This window comes from Strigops habroptila, chromosome 8, assembly GCF_004027225.2.
Source record: "Strigops habroptila isolate Jane chromosome 8, bStrHab1.2.pri, whole genome shotgun sequence".
Taxonomy (NCBI): Eukaryota; Metazoa; Chordata; class Aves; order Psittaciformes; family Psittacidae; genus Strigops; species Strigops habroptila.
In genome coordinates, this window is record NC_044284.2 from 61,088,803 (window position 1) to 61,106,638 (window position 17,836).

The 17,836-nt window shown below is 44.3% G+C and overlaps 1 protein-coding gene across 2 annotated transcripts in view; it reads left to right on the forward strand.

The window, feature by feature from the left end:
- The window catches only part of CACHD1 (cache domain containing 1), a 109,050-nt gene extending 91,431 nt beyond the window's left edge, over positions 1-17,619 (forward strand). The window contains exons 16-27 of one of the 2 annotated variants that reach the window (XM_030495711.1): positions 1,256-1,366; positions 4,214-4,336; positions 6,516-6,615; positions 6,738-6,854; positions 8,070-8,230; positions 9,226-9,312; positions 9,502-9,618; positions 10,562-10,713; positions 11,266-11,427; positions 12,309-12,386; positions 13,209-13,310; positions 15,949-17,619. In XM_030495711.1, the coding sequence (XP_030351571.1) occupies positions 1,256-1,366; positions 4,214-4,336; positions 6,516-6,615; positions 6,738-6,854; positions 8,070-8,230; positions 9,226-9,312; positions 9,502-9,618; positions 10,562-10,713; positions 11,266-11,427; positions 12,309-12,386; positions 13,209-13,310; positions 15,949-16,187 (1,549 nt within the window). In that variant the 3' untranslated portion in view covers positions 16,188-17,619. Of the gene's footprint in view, positions 1-1,255; positions 1,367-4,213; positions 4,337-6,515; positions 6,616-6,737; positions 6,855-8,069; positions 8,231-9,225; positions 9,313-9,501; positions 9,619-10,561; positions 10,714-11,265; positions 11,428-12,278; positions 12,387-13,208; positions 13,311-15,948 lie in introns of those variants that run through there. The other variant, XM_030495712.1, reaches the window with a different exon arrangement.
- The last annotated feature ends 217 nt before the right edge of the window (positions 17,620-17,836 follow it).

The following is a 17,836-nucleotide window of genomic DNA, read 5'->3' on the forward strand; positions in this document are numbered from 1 at the left end:
GACACAGGTTTTCCCTGAAAATACCATTACCATGGCTACTGGTTAGGTTTTCTTCAGGTTTTTTTTCCTTTTTATTTCACATAAGGTGATGGAGTTTTGCTCTTTCTTTGGTAGTGAGATAAATGGGGTGCATTCATATAGATGATATATATTCATATATATCATAGTGAAAAATTTCTTCCCTGTGAGGGTGCTGAGGCGCTGGCACAGGGTGCCCAGAGAAGCTGTGGCTGCCCCATCCCTGGCAGTGTTCAAGGCCAGGTTGGACACAGGGGCTTGGAGCAACCTGCTCTAGTGGAAGGTGTCCCTGCCCGTGGCAGGGGTTGGAACTGGATGAACTGAAGGTCTCTTCCAACCCAAACCATTCTAGGATTCAGTGATACTGTAAATTAACTGAATGTAACTTTGCAATCCCTTGCCTCCATTTTAAAAGCTCCCATATTATTTTCATTATTGTTTTGGGGTTGGTTTGGGGTGGAATTTCTTTTTTGCTTTTACATTTCACCGATGTTCTCAATCCATGATTTTGGAAAAGCCTCCATGTGCAGCATGAGATGGTGCCCTGGTTTTTATATAAAGCCAGACAGTAGCATTGTCTAAAGAAGATGCAAGTAAAACACTAGAAATAAAGTAGAAGTCAGTCGAGCTGCTTGCACAGCCCAGTGCAGACTCATAGGTTAGTATACGGGGTAGAGAAAAGCAAAGCTTTTTCATACGCAAAAGTGTTTAGAATGTTTTATAAAATTTCTTACTACAGTAAGAAGATAAATGGCATGTTTGTGGCTTATTTTGTGTTGAAAGTAAGTTTTAAAAGAGATTATAATCACTTCCTGGCATATTTCTGAATTTTCTTGCCTGAATTCTGTTTATAGGATGTCGTTTCTTCTCCATTTGCAACATATCAATTTTGCCAGCATTTACTTTGAGTTTGAGACTCTACTGGCACTAAGTCATAGGTTCTTCTAGGGGAAAAATGTCTAAAATTACATTAAACATATTCTGTGTAGAATAAATAGAGTTCTTTTTAATGCAGTTGGATGCACCGAGGAACCATTTATTGAGCTAGTCTGGTTGAAGTCTGAGTCCTAATCATGCTAAGGTATCTGTTTACTATTAAGAAACATCAATTTGGTAGCACATTGTTCACAGTGTGCAGAATTCAGTGTCTCTATTCCTGCAAGATCAAGGATACTGTCTTAAAGGTTAAAGTAATCATTTGTCACTAACTATGATCATTTCTTTTGGCTTCCCTTAGGTACTTGCATGCAGTGGCTAACCCAGGGCTAATTACCTTTACTGGTCCCTACTTAGACGTTGGAGGGGCTGGCTATGTCGTTACGATCAGTCACACAGTCCATTCGTCCAGGTAAGCGGTGTTTTGAGGTTCATGCCAAGCAAGAATACTCTCAATGATCAAGATTTGCTTTGGGTGGGAGAGAAAAATACTGGGTGACTCATATGTGTTCAAGAACTGAAACCCAAACCTGGTTTTAAAGTGCTTTTGGTGACATGTAATATAACCGTATAATCTTAGAGCAGCTTCCAGTGCCTAAAGGGGCTCCAGGAAACCTGGAGAGGGGCTTTGGACAAGGGCCTCTAGGGACAGAGCAAGGGGAATGGCTTTAACCTGCCAGAGGGGAGATTGAGATGAGCTCTGAGGCAGAAGCTCTTCCCTGTGAGGGTGCTGAGGCGCTGGCACAGACTTTTCCCAGAGAAGCTGTGGCTGCCCCATCCCTGGCAGTGTTCAAGGCCAGGTTGGACACAGGGGCTTGGAGCAACCTGCTCTAGTGGAAGGTGTCCCTGCCCGTGGCAGGGGTTGGATCTGGAGGAGCTTTAAGGTCCCTTCCAACCCAAACCATTCTGTGATTCTATGTTTAAAGGAAGTCAGGTTATGAAGTATGTACTAAACCTTTCATAAGCTCTCCCTTGTTTCAGAAATAGCAGTTACTCATTTTGGTTTTTACACGGAGTCTCTTCCAAGACTGTCACTGACCATGTGGCTTCTGCCCACTAATACAAGGGTAACTTCTAACGTGCTGGTGAATACAGATCACAAAGCCAGCAGAGCCCAGGTCACTGCTTTTCTGCTCTGCTCAGAGACATCTCGGCTTTGTTTGGGATTTCCCACCACGGGACATCTGCCTGTCTCTTTTGCCAGGAGCATTATGAGGCCGAACGCCTGCGTGGTGCTTCTCACAGAGGAATTTACTCAAGGGAAAGAAGCGCTTTTGTAAGAAGAGAAGTGCAATTAATCAGAAATCTGATTTTTATCTAGTAAGAGATGGTTTACTTAGCTTTAAGAACTTAAAGCTCATGTGGGTTATTAGAACATGATTAAAGAGCGGTTAAACAAAGTTTGGCAGATGTGAGTGTGATTCCTGTGTAAATATGACCTCTAAAGCTTATAGTCACATGTGGTTATAATCCCCAAAGAGGTCTCAGTCTGAAAAAAAGAGGGCTGGGGGAGGAATAAGGGGAGTTAAGAGGCATAGTCGCATTAGAAACTGTTCTCTGGGTTTAAATAACAATATTAGCTTCTCTGGAACTGAAGCTTACCTCTCATTCCCATCTTATGTACATCTTATTTCTCTTTTGGAGGCTGGGAATAGAAGATCTATGCAAGAAGTTACTTAATGCAGCTTGCATCAGTAAAGCAGAAGGATTTAATGCTTAAAAATGAAGCCACAATATATTTACAGCGTTCCTAATGGCTTTTTGTCTGTTAGGACAGAGCAGTAACTTTGTAGCTTGATGCCTTGTCATATACAGTTAAATGTATCCGTGCTGCTTCACTGTCACCCTTTTCCCCTTCCTTCTCCATGAAATGGGTAATGTGAAAAATAAGTTGAAATGCAGGTTTTTAAAAACTATATTAATAAACCTAGAAATGAGATTTGTCTGCTTCTTCACTGCACCTCCTTAAAAGCCAACCAGCTTCAGTCCAGTAAACAGAGTTGGTTTTATATGATAAGAGGTTGCCAACAGCCTCTGCTTTGTATAGTCCAGCTGTGCCATTCGGTATCTTCTTTTTCTCAGCATTTTCGTTCCCAGCTTCAGAGATAAAATTATTTAGAAGAGTAAATTTTAAGTAGTAGCAAGTCAAAATTGTCTCCTTTGCCATCAATATAAGGCCCATGTAGGAGCACAATAACACACCAGGCCATTTGAGGATGAGCTGACCATCTTGCCTCCTTCAGGGATGAGAGATAACTTAGTCTGGCCGTGCCATCCCAGTGCCGCAGGAAGCAAATGTTGGGTGTTAGAAACAGAAGTGATAGAGATTCCTTCATCATTTGGTCCAGCCTCAGACTCCTGCACACCACCACATCACAGAACCACTTTTTAACCTGCCCTAATAAATACTGTTTTCCTCTATTTTCTGGCTGGAATTCATAATCACTCCTACACTTTGGGATTTTAGGGATTTAGCAAAAGGTCTATGGCAGCTTCATTTTCAGGTCCTGACACTGGTGTCTGAGCAAAGAGGAGCAGTGAAGAACATAAACACACCGAGGCAATGGGGGTTCAGGTTCTAGAAATGCAGGAGCTGCATCCTGCATTCACTTGTGTGGGTAGGGAGTTTTAACCCTAATGTCTGTTGCTAAATATTAAATGTGTGTAGGTAGTAGAGTGTATGGAAAAGTGGAGGGAGAACAGCCCATGGGGAGATGGGTCATATCATGGATGTGATTGAGGCCTGGGCTGGCTCCTCCACACGCTGGTTGGATGAGGTGCAATTTATGTGGAGGGACTTCAGGACTTGCAGCAAACAATGAACACTGTAAGAGACCATCCTTTCCATTTACAGCTATTGCAGCTCTTCATTTCACACTTCACATCTTCATTCTTCCCTGTGAGGACAGTGAGGCATCCTCAGGGATGCTCAGAGAAGCTGTGGCTGCCCCATCCCTGGCAGTGTTCAAGGCCAGGTTGGACACAGGGGCTTGGAGCAACCTGCTCTAGTGGAAGGTGTCCCTGCCCGTGGCAGGGGTTGGAACTGGATGAGCTTTAAAGTCCCTTCCAGCCATTCAAGGATTCAATGATTTAAACACAAACAGGGTGAACTGAGCTTCAGCGTGGAGGTGTGGGTTTGAGCTGGTCGTTTATATGGAAGGAAGCCAGTCCCCAGTCAAGTAGGGAACTGAGTAATTAAAGTATCAATTATTAATAGAGCCATGAAAGCCTTTTTCCTTTTTTCCTCTCCTCTCTGCAGCACTCAGATGTCTTCAGGACATTCGGTGGCAGTGATGGGCATTGACTTCACCCTGCGATACTTCTACAAAGTCCTCATGGACCTGCTGCCAGTTTGTAACCAAGACGGAGGAAACAAAATAAGGTGAGCTAAGGAACTCCTGCCAGGCAGGAAATACCTAAAACTGTTTTATTTTCCTTTCTTTTTCTTCAACCAGGTGACCCAGAGGTACTTCCCAACTTCACTTATTTTAGGATTCTGTTCCTTTCAGTGTGTGTTCTCTGATATCCACTAAAACTTGTGATTGTTCTTCTCATAAAGGTTATGTGGACTTCATTCAAACTGTCATCAGCCAAGCAGTCAGGCTGCAGGAGGACAAAACCAGAAGAGAACTATATTTAGACATCACTGAAATCCTGGGCAAAACCCCCAGTTCTTTATTAAATGAACACACTTCCCATTCTCTTCTGTTTGTTTTCATTCTGCTATTTAGTTACTGTGAGCATGTAATGATGATGTGTTATCTCTAATTATTTTAACTATGATTATTAAAATATACTTTTGATATGTTTTTCTCACAAATACGTAGCACAGCCCTAGGCAGAAGTAGTCTGAGTTTATTTAACCCTATGTGGAACTTAACTGTTCCTCTCTAGCCATGAGCGGGGCAGGGGTAGACTCTGGTTTGGATCTGGAGTAACTTGATAACATGATTTGGGCATTGTTGTTTCTTTGTTTACTTTTAAACCTTAAATTTGGGAAAGGAAGTGGTTTTCTGTCATCCTCCAATTCTTTTCTGGTTTGGTTTGGGTATTTTTTAATATATTTTTATGGTCTACCAAAAAAAATGAGGATTTCTGGTTTGGCATTCCTTCCCCCCAGTTAAAAACTGCTAACAATCAACGGGGTCAGATGCTTTATTCTGTTTCCTCATTCCCTAAATGAGGAATTTCAAGCATATCGTTAAATGTTTTGTTAGACCATTCTAATGTAGAAGCTGGATCTAATGCTTACAGCCTCTCTATACATACATACAGGTAAGAGACAACTCTTCTAACTATCTGGCAGGCATCTGGGGGTTTTTAATGTATCTCTACTAAACTTTTTCTCTCTGGATTCACTCTGGTGATCACAAGCCTACTCCTTCCCATTTCCTATAGCATCTTTCAGGAAAAAAGAGAAAACACAACATTGCTCCATGAATTTCTAATGCAAAACCCAGTTTGGGGCAGTAAAAAAATCCAACTGAAAGTTTTCACTACTCCATTGTATACCTAAAGTGTACAGTCCCATCTAGTGAAGCCGATTGCTATAAGTTATACCTGGTTGCTCCCTCCATGAGCCGATGGCAGGGGGTTGGAACTGGATGAGCTTTAAGGTCCCTTCCAACCCAAACCATTCCATGTTTCTATGCAGGCAGAGCTTTACACAGCAGACTGCCATGGGAATCACAGACTTTCAAGCGTTGCCCGGCCCCAGGCAGGAGGCTGCCACCCCGCTGGGCTCTTCGGGAGCATTGAGTGGTCACATTAACCTCCTCCGTCCCCCTTCTGCAGCCCTGATTCTCTTGATCTTGCCTTCCCCAGTGCAGCTGTCTGCAGCTATGGAAACGGGAGATGCCCAAAACAGCACGGATTAAATCCTTGCAGCACACTGGTTTCAGGATAGGGGCACAGATCCGACATGATTTCCCTGAGATCACATGGGGAACTAATGGGATGAGGTGAAAAGGGAGAGGAAGGGATGGGAAGGCTGGGGGTGAAACAGGAGTGATTTATCTCCCTGTTAAAATGGAATTCTAAAGCAGGAGGTCATTAAAGGAGAGTGTGAAATATCTGTTTAATTACTAACATAGTAGATTAATAAACTGTCAAAGCTTTCCAAGTTCATTATGCTGCATTAATCATAGAATCCTAGAATAGGTCAGGGGTGGAAGGGAACTTAAAGCTCATCCAGTGCCAACCCCCTGCCACGGGCAGGGACACCTTCCAGGTTGCTCCAGGCCTCATCCAACCTGGCCTTGGTTATACCTGGATCTTCCCTGATCAGACAAGACAATGCACTGACCAGTTTTCCTTTCTGTTTCTAATCCCTTCCCTTTTCAAGTCCTTGATGGTCCAGGCTTGCTGTAACAGTAACAGTTTTAAAAGCTTCAGGGAAATACCCAATATATTCGTTAAAGACATTTTGCAGTGAATTTGTGGAATGTTATTTCAATAATATGAAGCCTTTAAAAATTCTTCCTCTAGATGTAAAGTTAAGATCATGTTTATTTCCCTGAGGAGGTCTAATGGGAAGCTCTCTGCTTGCTTTGTTGTGGCAGGTGCTTTATCATGGAGGACAGAGGGTACCTTGTGGCTCACCCAACCCTCATCGATCCCAAGGGACATGCACCGGTGGAGCAACAGCACATCACACACAAGGTCTGCCTCCTTTTCTCTGGGTTTATTCCTACCTTGACCATTTTCTGAGGTGGTAAGAACTGTAGAGAAGCTGCTGCTTGTGTCTGATTTCAAAGGCATAAAATCCTATGTTTTTCACTTAGGAGCCTCTGGTAGCAAATGACATTCTGAACCACCCCAACTTTGTCAAGAAAAACCTCTGCAACAGCTTCAGTGACAGAACAGTTCAGCGGTTTTATAAATTTAATACCAGCTTAGTGGTGAGTGTGTTTTTCTATTTCATTTTGCTTTTGAATGTACTTTGGTTGGGTTGGGTTTCTTTTGGAAAGCCTTGCCAGGATGGGCAGACGAGGCTGGAAGCCAGCCCGCCGTGTGGGTTGGCCTCCATTCACCCTCCCCAAACACAACATCAGCGATCTGGACTGCACAGGCTGTGTTTGCACGAGGAGTCAGTTGATATACAAGGGATTATGGATGTGAGCGTTGGCCAGCTGCGGTTGGTGCCTGCAAAGGCTCATCCAGCATCATGAAAATAAGAGCAGTTCCGTGGCTTTAGGTCAGGCCTTTCCAGCAGTAGTTGGGATTTTTTTGCTTTGGATCCTCTGACCTGACCTCTGGCTTCCAACCCTGACCATTGTCATGTCCTCCTGTGACATTGGTAGTAAATGTCTCTAAGAATTCACCTTTTAGTTGGGTGTCCAAATAAACACATTTACTGATGCAATGTACATGAGGAATCACAGGCTGGTTTGGATTGGAAGGGACCTTAAAGCTCATCCAGCTCCAACCCCCTGCCACGGGCAGGGACACCTTCCACTAGAGCAGGTTGCTCCAAGCCCCTGTGTCCAACCTGGCCTTGAACACTGCCAGGGATGGAGGGATGGACATTTACAACTTGAACAGCCGGGTCCATTGCCTCACCACACTCACAGTAAAGAATTTCTTCCTTATATCCAACCTAAATCTCCTGTTTAAGTTTAAACCCATGTCCCCCTTGTCCCATTTAAGTTTAAACCCATTCCCCCTTGTTCCTACAGTCCCTGATGAAGAGTCCCTCTCCAGCATCCTTGTAGCCCCCTTCAGACACTGGAAGCTGCTCTGAGGTCTCCACACAGCTTCTCTTCTCCAGGCTGAACAGCCCCAATGTTCTCAGCCTGTCTTCATATGGGAGGTGCTCCAGCCCCTGATCATCCTCGTGGCCCTTCAACAGTTCCATGTCCTTGTGTTGAGGATGTCCTTCTCATGTTGGGATCCTCATAAGGTTACAAGCCAAGAGTATTTTTTTCTACCTTCAACAGTCTTTCCACCCAGCAGTAGCTCAGAAGCAAGTTTATGTGAAGGCAATTTTACTTGTGAAGGCAGCACTCCTGCACGTTTGTGTTCTCTCAGCTCTGTGGGTTTCCTTGGAAGGAGGAAAGTCTAAAACAACGAGTTTCTTGCTATGCTGTTGACACTACTTGTGTTGTTTTCCCTAGGGTGACCTGACAAACCTAGTGCACGGCAGTCACTGCTCCAAGTACAGGCTGACACGAATCCCAGGTACCAACGCCTTTGTGGGAATCGTCAATGAGACCTGCGATTCACTTGCCTTCTGTGCCTGCAGCATGGTAGACAGGCTCTGCCTCAACTGCCACAGGTGAGCAGGAGATGGGAAACGAGGCTCCAGGCATTTTCTATTTCCCTCTTTCTTGGTTCAAGGTTTATAAAAAGCACATTTATTTTATAAGCTAAATGAAAAAGTGCAGGGCAAAACTGAAGTGAAAATGAAATAGTTACTTCACCTCCATTGATGGTAAGAGACACAGTGACTTAGCACACCTCTAGTCCTTTGCCATAGTGTCAGTGTATTAAAACACAGGGTAGTTTGTTCTTGACACGTGAGGAAGAAATTCTTTACAACGAGGGTGGTAAAACACTGGCACAGGTTGCCCAGAGAGGTGGTGGATGCACCATCCCTGGAGACATTCAAAGCCAGGCTGGATGTGGTGCTGAGCAACCTGGTCTAGTGGAAGATATCCCTGCACATTGCAGGGGGTTGGACTAGATGAGCTTTGAACGTCCCTTCCAACCCAAACTATTCTATGATTCTATGTTAAAATGCCACAACAGATTTAGTTTCTCAGAGCAGTTTTTTGTGGATCAGGCCCTTTGTTCAGCATATTAATACCCACAATTTTCTGTGGCTTGATATAGTTTTCCTGTTGAGGGATCCTGGTGCTTGCAGGAGGTTTTGACTACACCAGCATCATTACATGTTTGTTGCACTGGCAAAAGGATCATAGAATAGTTTAGGTTGGAAGAGACCTTTAAGATTGATTCAACCATTAACCCAGCACTGCCAGGCTACCCTGCTTTGCTGTAGCTTCTCCTCTTCCTGGGCTGGCTGTGGGGAGTAAGGACAGATTTGAGACTTGTCCACGGCTGAAACGTCGAGGAGTGAGTAACAACAGACCAGGGAGGCTCTGCGACTGCGTTATCCTCAACCCCAGTGCAGAACAGAGCAATCTCTGTGTTCCTGTGAGAGGGAGAAAGGTGACTGAACAGCCTTCTCCGCGGTGAGCTGCTGTTCACCGCGGGGTTCACACCATGGTGCGATGCCTGATGCATTTTCTGTGTGTTTTCTTCCTGAAGAATGGAGCAGAACGAGTGTGAGTGCCCGTGCGAGTGCCCTCTCGAGGTGAATGAATGTACCGGCAACCTCACCAACGCCGAGAGCAGGTGAGACCCAACCTCCCTCATGCACAGCTTGTGACAGTTACCTCTTTGTTCGCACTAACTTACAGGTGATACAGGATGGAACAGGCAGTAGTTTTAGTATAATCAAGCAGATGACACTTAATAGGTAAAAATGATGGTTTTCATTGACTATTTCTATAATAGAAGGCTCTGTTTTTTGCCCTGCTATAGGAATCCAAGTTGTGAAGTTCATCAGGAGCCAATGACTTTCACAGCAATCGATCCCAGCCTGCAGGATGCTCTCCCACAGTGCATTAACACTCAGTGCAACCAGAAAACAGAGAGCGGGTAAAGTGGCCTTCTCCATCCCTCAAAATACACTGTGTACTTGAAACAGTTGAATGATAATAGCTCTTCCTTGCACATTATAAAGAAATAAAAAGGTCTGATGGCAGAATGAGATCTAATAGCACACACCAGTGATGACCTTATGCTGCAGTGCAGAAACAGAAGACCTCAGTATTCCCGTTTGAGTTGCATGACACCATTAACAGCAACCAAATGGCTTTCCCATCACACTTTGTGACTCTGAGAACTGAGGGTTGTGCAAGTGGAAGATTTGCTGTCAAAAGGACAACAAATTCTTCCTTTTTAGCAAAATGGATAGTGCTGTGATGTTTGTCTGCCTGCTGGAGATATGTGTGGGCTAAAGTGTTCATGGAATGTAGACAGTACTTTGGCAGTGGTGACTTTGGAACATATCAGAGATGGTAGATCCCTGCCCACTTCTAGCTTCTTGCTTCTCTGTTCTACTCCAGCACTACATAGAGAAGCTTGAGGGCTATTTTTTTTGCTAGCTGAAAGAAGTCTCCAGGGAACCGAGATTGCTGGAACATCTCGTGCTCTGACCAGACTTTCCAAATCCTTTCTTCTGTCTTCCAAAGGACTGCAGAAAAAGGGTGGAACCATAGTCAGACCTCACCACACTGAGGAATGTCTTGCTGGAGGGGTTACAAGTAGGATTTGCTCAGGCCGTGTGTGATGGAGGGAAAAAACAGAGCAAACAGACTTGGGAAATGCCTGCTGAAGATGCAGCTTCCCTGTATAACTTCCCTGGTGGTACTTGAGCAGTTTAATGACAAGGTTTTGGTGGCCAAACATTATGTATGTGAGGGTTTATGGATAATTTGTCCTCCCTCTGCCTCGTGATGCTAAAATACACTGAGCTATGCCAAACAAAAAGTGTTGAACTTGAAAGTAAATACAGTCTTCTTTTGATCTTAATTTTCAGGGATTGCTTTGGTGTGTTGGACTGTGAGTGGTGTATGGTAGACAGCGATGGGAAGACCCATCTGGATAAGTCCTATTGTGCCCCTCAGAAGGAATGCTTCGGTGGCATTGTGGGAGCCAAGAGCCCCTATGTGGATGACTTGGGAGCAATAGGTAATTCTGCCTTTCTGAATAGGTGCTGCATTTAACTGTGCTAAATAACATGTGCTTTCAGTGTCAGAGCATGCTTCTCATAACATGTCTGTATATATAATACATATATACTATACATATAATAATATAAAAAATATATATATATGGGATATAAATATAATGGGAGAGGGGCTTTGGACAAGGTCCTGTAGGGACAGGAAAGGGGAAATGGCTTTAACCTGCCAGAGGGGAGACTGAGATGAGCTCTGAGGCAGAAGCTCTTCCCTGTGAGGGTGCTGAGGCGCTGGCACAGGGTGCCCAGAGAAGCTGTGGCTGCCCCATCCCTGGCAGTGTTCAAGGCCAGGTTGGACACAGGGGCTTGGAGCAACCTGCTCTAGTGGAAGGTGTCCCTGCCTGTGGCAGGGGTTGGAACTGGACGAGCTTTAAGGTCCCTTCCAACACAAACCAGTCTGGGATTCTATGAGTGGATAATTTTCACAGATGTTCATTTAAACCTTTCTGCAGAGCATTTATGGCTTTTTTTCCCCTCCTGTTTTGTCCCTTTTGATGTAGGAGATGAGGTGATCACTCTGAACATGATCAAGAGTGCACCAGTCGGCCCGGTGGCTGGAGGCATTATGGGCTGCATTATGGTGCTTGTCCTAGCAGTGTATGCGTATCGCCACCAGATACATCGGAGGAGTCACCAGCACATGTCACCTTTGGCTGCTCAGGGTGAGCTGATACATCTGGAGACAGAAATAGGAGGGTGGGAATTAAAAAAACAACTATAAAACAAAACCCAAACCCAACCAACCAAACACAAACAAAAAACCCAACACAAAACCAACTAAAAAGATCCAAAACCTCTTTCCATGGCTTTGTTTCAGCGTTTCACCCCATTTTATTTCCCTTTTGCCAACCCTTACAAAAGCCTGGTCACATCCAGGTCACTGTGTATTGCTGCCCTCTCCTGGGTGCCGCCAGCCCTGCTGCCACCCGAAAACCTTAACATGCAGTTCTCGTCAGGAAGCTGAACTTAGGCTTTTTCTAGAGCTAACACAATAAACCAACTTCCCAGCCTGCTGGCCCTTGTCATAGCACACCAATGACATATGTTTATTTCTGCACAAGAGTGGAGCTTGTGGGAGAGTTACAGTTTTCACACTCTTTCTGCTTGGGCTCCTTAAGACATGGGTTTTTTACTCGTGTTCCTGCCTCTGATCCATGTGATGTTGATGGAATATTAACGCATAGATAGATAAAACCACTGATGTTTGAGAGACAAAAGTGTGTTTGGGAGAAAGGATACTCGTAGATGCAGAGGTGAGAAGTGTGATCAGGGCTGATGACCTCTCTATTTGGTTATACCCCAGCTCTATTTTGTATCAGTTTGCTTTCCTCAGAGCTTTTAAAGCCCGCTCCTTTTAGGGGGAGGTGGGTTGTATCCCTGGCCCCATCTGCCTTGGAACAAGAGCACACCCAGCTCAGACTGCATCTCCTCACACAGCCACGCAAAGTGCTTCCACTGTCCTACCAGGGTGACAGCCCTTAGTAAGATGATCCCAAATTTTTCTCTTTAACAGTTGCATTTTTCTGTGTTTAATGGTGTGTAGAAATGTCAGTGCGTATGTCCAACCTGGAAAATGATAGGGACGAGAGAGACGATGACAGCCACGAAGACAGAGGAATCAGTAAGTACCAAATCACTTTTAGCAGTAGAAAATGACAGAACGATGTTCTAACTTTAACTTCCAGTGCACCTTTAGTCTCATGCTGAAAAATTACCGGTTTAACTTTTAAAAGACTAATTTGATTATGTGTGAAGGAGGTCTGCCCCTTATGCTCCTTCATCATGACCACTTCCAGAAATAGCTCTGATCAGCTTAAAAATTACAGTCATGGTAGAAGAGAGAAACTCCTACCTTTGTTCAGCCTTGGAAAGCAGAGGCCAAGCCTGGCATGTACATTTAACAAATGTGGCAGTAAATCTTATTTGCACTGATTTGGGATGCTTGTACTTCTTTACCACTCAGTAAAACCGGCACTTCGAATGTGGTACTGGTGTACTGTAAGATGAGGTGGTGCACCTAAAGTGGGAGAGGGCCAGAGACAGACCAGATCCCTGTCTCTGGGCTCTCACTAAGAGCTGAAATGAAACTGTGTCAACACTCAGACTGAACAATAAGCATATCTGAGTTTCACGGCTTGCATCTCTGCTTCTCCAAGTCGGCGTTCAGTGCCACCACAGATTCTTCAGTGTTGGCACAGTACTGCTCTATCTTCTATTAATCCAAGCAGATGAGGTGAATGGGTTTGGCTGAATCTTGATCTATCCCACACTTAAACACCTTCTTTTTACTCCTACTCCTGTCACTTGACAATCTTCTTAAATGAACTAGTATCTGAGAAGAATTAGTTTGCAGAAAGCCTATCCCCTGTGCTGATTATCCCACTGATACAATTCAGTGACAGCCCTCCCCTCACAACCAGTTGTGTTGGTTCCTCTCTCCCAGTCAGCAACACCCGGTTCATAGCAGCGGTGATCGAGCGGCATGCCCACAGCCCGGAACGCAGGCGCCGCTACTGGGGGCGGTCGGGGACGGAGAGTGACCACGGTAAGAGCTGAACCACTGCCCTGGCCTCAGGTTAATGATTGTGCTCACTCGGTTTCCTTCAGGTGTCTGGCACGTTGCAGATAAGGCTGCCAAAACCAAACCAAAAACCTTTGCTCCTTATTGCTTCACAGTTGGACAGTTCTGACACCCTCTAGCAGATGATACTTTCTGGTGAGGGTGCTGGTTTTGTACAGCAGCAGCTCAATGCTCTGCTCCCCATGTCTGATTTTGGGCTCAGGCAGCTTCACTGGGAGAGCAGAACTGAGACCCACAGAGAGGGCACTGCAGCTACCATGCTCTTTTTCCATCACCAACCCTAACAAGCTAAATGTTCAGTTGGGATAATGGAACTCTCATACTTAAAGAGAGAAGGCAAATCACTTGCAGGCACATCAGCATCTCTGCTGCTCTTCCATGTACTCCAGCAATGTGTGCTGACACTTGAATTTCTGGGTTGAAGTAAGAGTGGATTTAGAGACTAATGTGTCAGGTGCCTCCTTAGCCTTTCTGTTGCACATTCAGTCCATGCCATCACCACAGAGAACATCTTGCATCACCTTTAAGCAGACAATGATCAACATGAACTGTGTACATGCATAGCAATGAAGGGTGTTCAGCCATGCGTGTTTGCCACACACACACACTTCAGTCCTGTTTAGGTTCAGGGAGTGTTGCTGTGTCTCTTGTGCCCTGAGACTAAGTCTCCTTAAACCTGGAAAGCTGTTAGAAGGGTGTAATGCTGCTGACTCAGGAGGCTTAATATAAATTAAGAGGAGGGTTGGACAAGGCAGTCTGCCACAGATGTCAGCTCTTAGCTGCATGTTGTGGGTGGGTATGTTACAGCAGAGCTCTTCAATTATTAAGATGCTGGTTGCACTAATGGAATTGCTGAGGGACAGGAAATCTGAAGGCCAAAGCCTTGGAATGGGGATGAACAGATGTCTGAGAGACAATCTTGGTCTAGGAAGAATTACCCCGGATTTGGGGCCAGATGACCTGTGCGGAGGCAGATTTGTTAGAGTCATGTTCCTTTTCCTCCATTTCTTGTAGTCCTAGCAAATCCTTCCCACCTTTGGAGTCAGCACGTCAGGGTCAGCCGGGGAACTGTCTACCTATTCCTGAAATGTGCCCTTCTAATTTTAGTTTCTGTAATTCCATCTTCTTCAAAGGGCTGCCGAGTCGTCTTCCCCAATTCGTCTCTGTCAGCTTGAAACCATGACTCAGAGCATGGGAAATGAGAACCAGCTTTGGGTCCTCAGCATGATATTTATAACACGCTTCTTTTAGGTGTCTCGAGCTGAAAACCTGACGGAGATGCTCAGAAGCACTGGTGGGTTTTCAGCTATAGCCAAAGTTTCCTGAGAAGGATTATTTTGTGAATTAAAACAAGATCTTTTTCATTTCTAGTTTGTGTTTTTGCATTTAGAAACAGTGAGGTGGTTTTGTTTGTGCTGCCAGCTGGATTTGAGTGGTAACAGGTGGTTTCAGTGGTAAATCCACATCTCGTAGTAATCTCATAGTAACTCCTAGCATCTGCTTCAAAAGGAGGGGACAGAAATCTCCAGGGGACCTGCTTAGGAGATGGCTTCATCACTGAGAGAGCACGATCCCGTCTTGTGAGGGTTAGCTGTTAGATGGCTGGCTGGTGACATCATTTCCTGAGGATATCCCAGTGAATGCAGCATCTCAGTACTCCTACAGGCAGCTGATCTGGGGGGTTTTTAACTCAGACTCCAGTAGCAGCTACTTTAGCCAAGGGACAGCCTCGAGTTGACTGCACCATGCACACGTGCTCAGCTGGAAGTGTCTGGGCTGTTTGGCTCAACAGGCCTGCTGTGTGAAACATTCCCATGTGGATTCAGTAGATTTCTTTAACTAACGGGAAAGCTCATTAAAACCATGTGCATGGGTTTTGCAAATAGACCCTCACGGGTGAAAAGTGCTCTATTCCTTTTAAAGATATAATACTGTGATGATACAGCAAGATGATGTGAAGAAGTTTTGTTGCTTCCAGATAGAAGAGCTGGGGAACCTTCCTAGGAAAGACATTGTTTAATAGGAACAGAGGTACCAGAGGTGGATCACACTTATTTCTTGTCTATTTGTAGAGATCTGATTAGTATCTTAAAAGATACCATCCCTCAAAAAAGTCTGGTTTGTTTTTAGAGTCAGTACTAGTATTTCTACCACAACAAACTGTAGAACATGTGGTGGTTTGTTACTGTTTGGGGTGGTACAGACCATAGGTCCCCAAAGTTTATAATGGTGCCAGGGAAAGGGATCCATTAGGAACTTAGAGGAGAGAGGATGGCTTTGTTTGTTTCTTCTTCTGTTAATTAAAAACATTGTTTTATTCTCTATAAAGCACTGATTGTGTCTGATGCCCTGAGGGGTGCAGCAGTCAGCACTGTGGAATATCACAGGATACCAGACTGGTTTGGGTTTGAAGGGATCTAAAAGCTCTTCCAGTTCCAACCCCCTGCCAGGGACACCTTCCACTAGAGCAGGTTGCTCCAAGCCCCTGTGTCCAACCTGGCCTTGAACACTGCCAGGGATGGGGCAGCCACAGCTTCTCTGGGTAAAATATTGACCTTTTATTCTTGCTTTAAATTCTTAGTCCCGCTGATTTATTTTCTAGGCTACAGCACGATGAGCCCTCAGGAGGACAGTGAAAACCCTCCATGCAATAATGACCCACTGTCGGCTGGTGTTGATGTTGGAAACCACGACGAAGACTTGGACCTGGACACCCCACCTCAAACAGCTGCCCTGTTGAGTCACAAGTTTCACCACTACCGGTTGCACCACCCAACTCTCCACCACAGCCACCACTTACAGGCTGCAGTCACGGTACACACTGTGGATGCAGAATGCTAATGAACAACAAGGAAAGGAACATTAACTCCTGAACCATGATCCATGCAGCCAACGGGCAGTTCTGTTTCTGTGCTTTTCACCAGGAATGATTTAACTGACTTCCCGACTAAACTGTTAGGAATAAAAGCTTTACATTTTTATAAATGTAAGGTTGGCTCTGGAACGGAAGGAAAATGGGTTTGATGGATGGACCTGCCATAACATTTAATAAAATGGAGCAGGAGGAACGTCAGACCTCCAGAAACAGGGACGCGAGTTTATACAGCAGCTGAAGCTTTGGAAGCCCTGTTATGCTGAGCCAAGAGGAGAGAGCGTGGAAGAGCCAGAGATGATTTGGTTTCCTTAACTGGAAGAGCAGGAATCTGTGCAGCTGAAGACTAAAGAAGTGCCAGATAGAGGCACGGGGGGGGGGAAGGCTGTTGGTTTCTCTGCAGTTCGTTTCGCACGTCGGAAGGTCACTGCTCCGATTGCTGTATGGAACCTGGGACAATGCATCTCAAGATTTTTAAGTAAAGGATTATTTTTCTACTATTTATTGAACTGGAAACTTTGGGGGGAGGGAAGGGAGAAAACATGTTAGCAATTCTCAACAACTACCACATATATTCTGTGATGGTGAAGTGGTTCTTCTGAGGAAGACATCTGTTTCTTATTAGCTGATATTCATCCACTGCCCCGCTCTGCAAAGGGGAAAATGAAGAAGTCGTTTCTGACGTGTTTACATGATGAATGCTTGCTTTTCCACAATTGTTTTCTGTAAATACCACAACCTGATTTATATTACAGTATTTTCTTCCTATTTGCAGAGGAGAAATCCTGTACTCCGTTACTAAAATCCTGCCCATAAACCTCTCCATCTTGACCTCTTCGAGCATCCTTAAAGGTTTCCTGTGTGGAAGTAACAAAGAATTTCCTTAGCATTAGTTAGCAGATAATTTCAAATGAAATCTGGGCCATTCTTCTGTTTCTTTAGGACACTGTCACGATCAGAAGTAGGGATAAACCAGTGGGTTTTAAAACTTGGGTTACTGTGGAAGATCTCTTTTAAAATCGTAATGATAAGCTGCTGCTGCTGTTTGTCTGCAATTTTAACACTGCTTGGTGGTACAAACCAAGATTGATTTGTCTACAACACAGGGCATCATCCTTATAAATTAGTTTGAAATCACAGTGTTGTATTTTAGACTCACATGTTGTGATTACAATGCTCTAAAAACCATTCTTGCACTGTGCATATGATAAACATCCATTTATATGTAGGTTTCTTTTAAAGATCACTTCTTTTAATTAATATGGTACTTAATACTGTATTCTGTACAAAAAATTGGTTCTTAAACAATACAGTAAAATAACTATATGTGTGATATCAGGATACCCCTTTATACTATGTATAAAATTAAAATCTCTAGTGAAATAAACTGTATATAAAGTATAGTTCTGTGGGTAAGTGGCTAGATTGAAATGATTCTAAGTTTCCTTCCGTTATCTGCCTGATTGTGTGCTATAAAATGAAATATTTGGTCATGTTCCTATAGTTTTTATCCACAATCTTGAAAGATCTAAACTTTAAGTGACAGTATTGACATGTTATAAAGCTTTTTCTTTAGCATATGGTCATTACATGGGAAATGAACATTGCTGGAAGTGCT